This window comes from Emys orbicularis, chromosome 2 (genome assembly GCF_028017835.1).
Source record: "Emys orbicularis isolate rEmyOrb1 chromosome 2, rEmyOrb1.hap1, whole genome shotgun sequence".
Classification (NCBI taxonomy): Eukaryota; Metazoa; Chordata; order Testudines; family Emydidae; genus Emys; species Emys orbicularis.
The window spans coordinates 200916990-200926449 of NC_088684.1; the positions used below are offsets into that span (position 1 = coordinate 200916990).

General features: G+C 40.7%; 1 protein-coding gene across 1 annotated transcript in view; it reads left to right on the forward strand.

Moving 5' to 3' along the window:
* The window catches only part of GLI3 (GLI family zinc finger 3), a 236148-nt gene extending 229543 nt beyond the window's left edge, over nt 1-6605 (forward strand). The window contains exons 13-14 of the mRNA XM_065398399.1: nt 2732-3059; nt 4315-6605. Of these exons, the coding sequence (XP_065254471.1) occupies nt 2732-3059; nt 4315-6605 (2619 nt within the window). The remainder of the gene's footprint in view (nt 1-2731; nt 3060-4314) is intronic.
* The last annotated feature ends 2855 nt before the right edge of the window (nt 6606-9460 follow it).

Consider the following 9460-nt stretch of genomic DNA (forward strand, 5'->3'; position numbering starts at 1 on the left):
CTCTTACTTAGGTGAGTAGTCCATTGCTAGTTGAGTAAGAGGCACTAACGTGAGTAAAGCTTTGCAGGACTGGGCCTTAAAACAAGTTAGTTTTTTATGAATGGTATTGCATATTTCCCACAGTAAATCAGCTCTACAAATAGGTGATTAAAATGTAATGTAGTTGTCCTTCTTTTCTTGGTTTTCATTGCTATATGAGTTAAGATATGTCTCTTGTTTTTCTACTAATCCAATGTTTCTTCTGTCTAATGCTCTTAAATGTCTTGTTCTAACTTCCTAAGGACAGTGGGTAATAAGGTGAGGGGATTTAAACGTCTCTGAACTTTTTTCATTGCAACATTTTTTCTTTTTTTAGTCTTTTGCTTCTTGTCAAATCATTCTTTTATTTAGTAAGAAGCATTCCATCAGATACATTTCCACAGATGTGTAATGAACATTTTGCAAAACACTTGGCATGTGAAATAGCTAGATTACGCTTGTGAAATAGTTTCAGATGTATTTGTTTGTATATATCATATTTATGTATATACATATCTATAGAGATACATTCCCATGATCATTTTCTCTCCTTCTGACTCATTTTGACCAATTTGTGTGGCTACAAGAACAGGCTTCTGATCATTAGCATTCTTTATTTAACTCTTGTACAATGGGTGCAAGCTCACTGCTCCCAGATAACATTTATTCTTTAGTGCCCTCACCAAATCTGCAGTGACCAAGATTTGGAAGTGTACCACATTCCGTGTGGACTTATAAATTACAAGCATTATCATTGACATTAGAAATAATTAAAATTATTATTACACCCAAGTATTCATCACAGTCACACTAAGCCACCACTCTGGCACAGGCTTGTATCTTTATTCACTTTGCTGTTAGAATGCAAAGACATCATCGATAACTACAAAATTCTAGTTAGCCGTCCTAGACAAGAGTTTGCATGAAGATCACATGGTGACTGAAAATGCAAAAGCCTAAAAGTAAAATAATGAAATAGATATGTGTTTATGAAACTGTTCTTGGAAGCAAAATGATTTTGCATGTCATACAGATCTGTGGTTATAATAGCTAACTGGTGCATCCTAGAATGAAGTATTACTCCTAAAGAACCCCCCCCCCCCCGCTCTTTCCTTCTCTTTCCCCCCCCCCCAATAATTTTATCATTCATGTAGGGAAGATGCTCGTGAGTACTTCAAAGGCCCTGTATTTTACAGCCGCAAGAATACCACTACAATAAAATAAACATTTCAGAGCATTGGTCTTACCTGTTTGTTTAAAAGAGAAGATGGAGTTGTGGCAGGTCAATGCCCCTTGTAGAATATCACCTTGGGCTGTGATCGTGTCACAAGTCTGGGAGATCTCCAAGAAAGTGAAAATTTTGATTCAGTAGATGGCTATCTTCCCAGTGAGGATACGTCTATACTGGATCTGAAGGTGTAATTTCCAGCCCGGGTTGACGTACCTGCGCTAACTCTTATCAAGTTAACATGCTAAAAATAGCAGTGTGGTAGCTGCAACAGGCTAGCTGCCCCAAGTGCAATTCCGCCTGAAACATGTGTACGCACTTGAGGTGGTTAGCCTGTCCTGGTACACTCACCACTGCAACATCGCTTCTATTTTTAGCATGCTGCCTCGATCAGAGCTAGCACGGGTATATCTACTGGAGCTGTAAATTACACATCCAGCTCCAGTGCAGACATAGTACTGAGAAGGTGTTACATTTGAGTGTGCTGCTGGAGTCTTCCATATGATGTTTTGTTCTTTTCATGAATGCAAAGAGAACTTGTCATCAGCAAATATGTTGTTTTATTCTAACTTTATGTCCATCCAACCCCATTGAAACCAGAGTCGGCTCCCAGCTGAAGCATGCAGAACTCTGTCTGCCTTCAGAGTCCTGCACTGCAGTGTGACAGATGACTTGACTTTAGAACAACAGCACCTATTTTACTCATATGGGACATAAAGCTGAGGTCCTTACTACCTGTGGCCAGTCAGAAATCGTGGTCCAAGGGTGCTGAGATAAAGCTGATATTAAGTTATAATATTTTTACATTGAAATTTTTTTCATTTCTCATTATTATATGCCAAAGTTTAAACCCTCAAATGCTTGGAACAGTGCATCTGTACTTCTTGAATATTATCAAATACTTCAAATTCTTTGCCTGTATACTTTTTTTTTAAAAAGCCCAATGTTGCTGGGTTGTTGTTGTTTTTTTGCAAGCCTAGCACTATAAGTTAGCCCCGGTGTCTTGGTCAAATTCCAATTTGGGTAATTACTTTCAAATTATCTAAATTTGGTCTTGGTCTATGACTGGGGGCTCCTAGGCAACACAATAATACAAGTAATAGTAATAATAAAATGTATCCTGTAATTGGATACAGGATATATATGAAACCTGTAAAGTAATTTAATTGATCTGGGATCTTTTCTGATGAATAGCGTAATATAGATTTAATGTACTCTCTGTTAGTAAGATGCTGAGATGAATTTTAACACTGGGGGAGAAGGGGTTCTCAATAGTTTTCAGTGTGGTTAAAAGTCAAGTAGTCGTGTACCAGAAAGCCTTTAATCAAAGATCATTGTCATCTGTTTAAGCTTAGCTTTTAGGTTCATTTGTTTTTCTTTGACTCAATGTGGAATAATATCTGTTCATGAGGTACATTGAAATCAATTCATTAGCATTCTTTGCCTAATCCTAATTATCATTCATTTCTTATTTCACTCCAACAGACATCTCAGCCAAGCCCTGGTGGTCAGTCTACATGCAGCAGCGAACAGTCCCCCATCAGCAACTATTCCAACCATGGGATCGAGCTTAATCTGACCAGTGGAGGTAGTGTAGGAGACCTCAGTGTCATTGATGAAACCCCAATCATGGACTCTACCATTTCCACAGCAACCACAGCACTTGGCTTACAGGCCAGGAGGAACATGACAGGGACCAAATGGATGGAGCAAGTCAAATTAGAAAGGTTGAAACAAGTTAATGGAGTGCTTCCAAGACTGAATCCCATTCCACCTTCAAAAGCCCCAACCTTGCCACCTCTCATAGGAAATGGTGAGATATGCATAACTGGATTAATTGTACTTTCATTCTTTAAATTCGTCCTCTTAGGGCTTGATGTTTCAGGACTTACACGGACTGTACAACTCATGAAATTCAGTGGGAGTTCTACTTACCTAGGAGCTGTAAGACACCTAAATTTTTCAATATATATATTTTCCGTTTAAATTAGAAATTGTACTATACTGGTAGAAATTGGTAATCCCATAGTTTATATTCCTGGAAGTGAATATTGGTGGTCTGATTATCATGCTTGAAATACTTAGATTCCCTGGAACCAAACATTCGATTCACAGCATCATTTTAGCCCTGCATCCTTCCAAGGTAGAGAAATTAAATACCATGCAATTTATTGTGTGGTATTCTTTCAAGTGAGGCCTTTAAACCTCAGATCCTATCTGCTTTGCATAGTCGTCATGGACTACATTTTGAAATGGGCTTTAACATGGTCTCTATTTGCAAATGCACTGATAGTTGCACATGGAGATGATAATGCTCGAAAAATGCATGTATAGTTTCGTACATGAATCACATGGAGGTATGCTGGACCCTAAAGATTCCATAGCACTTTCTACAAGAGATGGGGTTTGACTTGGTGCCCTTGGGCAATATTTCTCCTCCCAAAACTTTGGGCAACCTACTGTGAACCAGTTGGCTGCTGCTGTCCACCCTAGAAGTGACTACACATCTGTGGTATTATATGTACATAGTTTGTGAAGTGCATTCAAGAAAAGGAATGACATAAAGATGACGATGATGCTTATATTATGTTTATTAAAAGGGGGAACTGGGAAAGATGTTTTGCAGTTGTTTTAAATAACATGCAAATATGTAAGAATTCTTTAAAAATTACTCTAATTTCCAATTTGTATATTTTGCCATCTAGACTTAGATTATCACATGAATGCCAGTTTAATTAGTTACAAAAATCTAAAAAGCTTTTTTTAAAAATATGGGAAACCTGTTTCCCTAGTCGGTGTCAATCAGAGTAGCTCCATTTTAGTCAATGGAACTACATCACTGGATGACAACTGAGGATGTGTTGGGGCTCACATTGAAATGATGTTCTTGAATCTGTGAGCCCCTATACAAGAGTGCTATTTAGCCCTACTTCTGATTAGAAAACGGTCTTGACTTCCTAGAATCATATGGGTATTTCCTTGAAATGCCTGTTACTTGTCTCAGACTCTAAGCGTTTTCTACAGTTGGTCCTGATTAATATTCATTTATCTGTGAATTTTACCATCAGGTATCCAGTCAAGCAGCAGCTGCAGTTTAGGAGGATCCATGACTATTCTACCCAACAGAAATGAAATTTCAAGTATGGACATCACAGTGTTAAACATGCTGAACAGGAGGGACAGCAGCACCAGCACAATCAGTTCCGCCTACTTGAGTAGCCGTAGGTCCTCTGGAATTTCACCTTGCTTTTCCAGTCGGAGATCCAGTGATGCTTCCCAAGCTGAGGGAAGGCCTCAGAACATGAGTGTCGCCGACTCCTATGACCCCATCTCGACTGATGCCTCCAGGCGATCCAGTGAAGTGAGTCAGTGTGATGGCCTGCCAAGCCTACTCAGCCTCACCCCAGCCCAGCAATACAGGCTGAAAGCTAAATATGCAGCAGCTACTGGTGGACCCCCACCAACTCCACTGCCTAACATGGAGAGGATGAGCCTCAAAACAAGGATGGCGCTGTTGGGTGATTGCAGGGAGTCTGGACTATCTCCTCTGCCTCCAGTAAATGCTCCTCGTAGATGTAGTGATGGTGGGGCAAATAGTTATAACAGGAGGCATTTTCTGCCTCATGATGTGCTGGGAAATGGGACAAGGAGAGCCAGTGATCCAGTAAGAATGGTTTCCGACAACCTTTCTCTGCCTAGAGTCCAGCGATTCAACAGTCTTAATAGCTTTAACCCTCCTGTTTTGCCTCCATCTATGGAAAAGCGAAACTTTATTCTTCAGAACTATACCCGCTCTGATGGCGGCCTGTTCCGTAATGCCTACTCCCCATGTCCTCCAAGTATCAGTGAGAATGTCACCATGGAGGCTGCTACCATGGAAGCGGATGGTGGTCTAAATGATGAGGATCTCTTGCCAGACGATGTGGTTCAGTATTTGAATTCCCAGAACCAAAGCATGTATGACCATTTGCCAAACGATGTCCTGGACAATAACAAAGTGCATCACGGGTCAGCAGTAGGGAACAACAACTTTCACCAGGCCCCTTCACCAAACAGTCAACAGACCAGCTCTGAAGCAAACAAAAGTGACCTGCCAATCCAGTGGAATGAAGTAAGCTCAGGAAGTTCTGACTTGTCTCCTTCAAAAATTAAATGTGGTCCACGCTCGGCAGTCCAACAAACTCGAGCTTTTGGACTATATAACAATATGATGGTCCAGCAGCAGAACCTGGAGAGAAATGGTATGGCCCAACAAAATGGCTATCAACATCTTGTGGAAAACAACAGCTCTTACAGTTTACATCAGAACATGATTATCAGCAACAACACCACCAGTAACTCTTTCAACATGCAGGCAAATAAGGCACAGCCATATGGTGAAAGCATCACCAGACAACCAATGATTTCTGGGGCAATGGACAGTTCCTGTGGCATAGTGATTCAAGGGCAGAAGTTGAGGAACAACAGCATGCTAATAAACAAGAGTCAGCAAAACTTTGGCCATCCCATGGTGCCAGGTGAGCAATCTGTCAGTATGGCTAATGGGATGCAGAGTAGAAATACGATAGAACAGGAATACCTGCAGAATCAGCCAATAGGGGAAGGTATTCATTATCAGGGAGTCAATCAAACCAATCAAATGATGTTAGGGCAGGTTAGTCCTACCTCACAAATGAGCCTTTGTCAAGGGCCACAGAGTTGTCCACCAATGTCTCACAACATTGGAAACCAGCAATCAGGTTTGGTGGTGACAAAGAGTTACCAGCCATGTGCCAACTATGGAGGCAACAGACGGCAAAACATGCTGAGAAACAACCTGACACAACAGCAAGGATTTATAAGTGATGCAAACCAGACATACAGGGTAAATGGCATTAAGATGGAGATGCAAGGTCAATCACAACAGTTCTGCTCTAATATGCAGAATTACTCTGGTCAGTTATATGACCAATCCATGGGCTTTACTCAGCAAGCTATGAAAACAGGTTCTTTCTCTATTTCGGAAGCTAACTGCCTGCTGCAGGGGACTGGTATTCCAAATTCGTCTGAGCTTCTTTCCCCAGGGGCTAACCAGGTGACAAGCACAGTTGACAGCATTGACAGCAACAGCCTAGAAGGTTTGCAGATTGATTTTGATGCTATCATAGATGATGGGGACCATGCCAGCTTAATTTCAGGAGCCCTGAGTCCGAGTATCATTCAGAATCTCTCACACAATTCTTCACGCCTCACCACTCCCCGAGCGTCTCTTACATTCCCAGCTATGCCTGTGAGCACAACAAACATGGCTATTGGGGACATGAGTTCTTTGTTGACCTCACTTGCAGAAGAAAGCAAGTTTCTTGCTGTTATGCACTAGACATGGGGAAAAAAACTTAGGAGATAACCGATAAAAAGTGACTCATTTTTTAGTTGTGTATGTATTTTAGCAATCTCATCTCACCTAAATGGGATGTGTTTCAAGTATATTCCTTTTATGGAATAAGGACTCCGAAAACCCTAAAGTGTTCTAGGGAGAAACTGTCTTCCATTTCAGTTTTGAATCAGTATTGTTAGACCCACTCCTCTCTCTCTTTTTTTAAATGTCTGTATACTTTTTTCTTTTTTTATTGTAAACCAATGTAAACGTGTGAAGTGCATGTTTTGTTTTGTTTTTTAAAGAAAGGTCTAATGAAATGACTTTGCAATTTTCTTTTACTCAAAGGAAACACAGTCTTGTATGATTGTTGCCAATGTTTTTATTTATGTAGGCACAAAACAACCAGGCATGATATACAGAGTACATACAGTGAGTAAAGAGAGCTTCTGTGAACGCATTGCTGTAAGGTGGACAGCCAATCTACGAACAAATCTACTCATACTGCTCCCTGATCATGTACCCATAATTGTGTGGCAAAAGATATCTGGGGCTTGTGCAAAAAGAAATGAAAAAGCATCAAACTTTTTTGTCCCAAATGAGTCTGTGTGTATGTACACACGCCCACATACACAGACCTTGCACTTCAACTGTTGAGCCGAAACTGTACCGTTTCTATGACAACCCCCTTTTGGAGGGTTTAAAAATCCCTTTGTGAACACAATTCACATATTTAGCAGAATTTGGTCTACATTTTTTTCAGACGTTATTCGACACGAGGAGAACAAAAATAAATGGATGTCTGGTGATTTGGGTATTTTTTTATACTCTTCATCAAATACAGCATTAATTTTTGTACTAAAATGGTATACATGGTTAGCACCTCGTTCTGCACTATTGAAACTAATGGAAGTTTTGCCATTTGCTTTAGTGAGTGCAGAAACAGGCACTAAGGTCCAGATGCTCAAAGGTATTTGGGTGCCTTACTCTCATTGATTTTAATGAGAGTTAGGGGCCTAAATACCTTTGAGGCTCTGGGCCTAAGTCCATAAGGTAGCCCAATGTCATTTTAATTCAGTTGGAGGTTTTAAAATCAGCTACTCTCTGTCCTCAGAATAATTGCTCTTTCATAGAGTTTAGTATGAATCGTCACTATTCATTTGTGGCAGAGTACATATTTTTAATTAAATATGTAAACTCCAATTGACATACTACACAGTAACAACTTGAGAAGAATCATGAATCTATGAAAAAAAGATCTTTACAATCACATTGACCCAATGGGCCCCATTGGTTCTCGGCGATCACAAGGGTGTTTAATACATTCCCAAAGCACTTTTTTTTTTTTTTTACTTTTAACATTTAAAAATCTAAACTTCTGATTTAAAAAATAAGCAAAGAAAGTGTCAATAAAGAAATTATATCCTGGTAAGGAGTCTTAGCTAAAGCTAAAAACGCAAGCGAAGTCCTTGGCACCAGCTTCCCTCTCATTTTGATTCGTTTCACTGGCTCAAGTTCTGCTTTGTCACACCAGCACAAATCTGAACTAACACCATTGATTTCAGTGGTGTTATGCCAGGTTTACACTGATGTAATTGAGTACAGAATTTGGCCCATTGTGTTGCTAGGTATCACAGCACATTTTGTAATTTAGGGCCTATTCCTGCTCCCCCTAGCACAGGCAAAGCTCTCATAGATGCAGGAGTGAGTCCTGAACTCTTGAGGGTAAAATTAACCCCTGTGCAGAAGACCTACACAAGGTCTATCCCCTGCATAAGTCTAATTGAAGCCCTATTTTGAATGCTTACAGGGATCTTAAATGAGGCCTAACGTTTATGCCTCTCCCGCTGTACATGAGTGAATTTCACCCACAAGTAGTAGATTTGTTGAGGAAGCATTTAGTTAAATGTTAGTGAGAATAGGAACCCCCTTTAAAGTCTAGCATAACATCAGGGTGTGAGTTCCACATACTTAAAGCCTGTGTTATTCTTGTTACTCAGCTGCATTCAGAGTAAAATAAAACCCAGCTGACTTAGATCTCTTGTGAATATGTGTGAACAGAAGCTGTGTCAGTCCAGTATAATGGGCCGCTCCACTTAGCGCCATAAAAGTCCAAGGCGGAATTTCTAAATCAGTATGCAACGTAACAGGGAGCCAGTGTTGGAATAGTGTATATGCTCATTACAGTGTGTGGTACTGTGTTCTAAGTAACTTACATTTGAGATGTTTTGCAAGGGAAAGCCAGAGAACAAGAAATTTAAATACTCCAGAAAGAATAAGGCCCTTCGGCAGTAGCCTTACATCCTTCCTTGCTCAGATCCTACCTTCCTTGTCTTTCCGCACAGCTGTAACAAGCATTACAGAGCCGGCGCTGAGCATAAGCAGACTGAGAAATTTCTTAGGGCCATGAGCAGTTCATGGGGGAGGCCCTATATTCATTTTTTATCATAAGAACATGCCTGTTTTACAGTTGTAGGGAGGGACCCCAAAATATTCCTGCTTGGGGGCTTAAACTGGTTCTGCCTTCCATGGTCCTGTTCATTGGCTTTTCCTCCCTCTGCCATCTCCCTCTCCCTCTGTTCCATGCTGGTTTCCTTTCCTGCAATCCCTATGCAAACCATTGCCCCTGTTGCTTCCCTGCCACTGGTTGGAATCAGTAACAAGGGATGCAGGTTGCACTGGAATTGCAGGCACTATGGCTAGGGAGGAGAGCCAGCAGGTCAAATCACACAGTGTGAGTCAAGACTTGCATCTCCGTGGCTGGAGAACATCCCTCATTCTCAGCAGAGTGGCCCTGGAGAGCCCTTAGAAAACAGTCTGTTTCCTAGTATTAAGCAGCTATAAACTGGCCAGTTCTT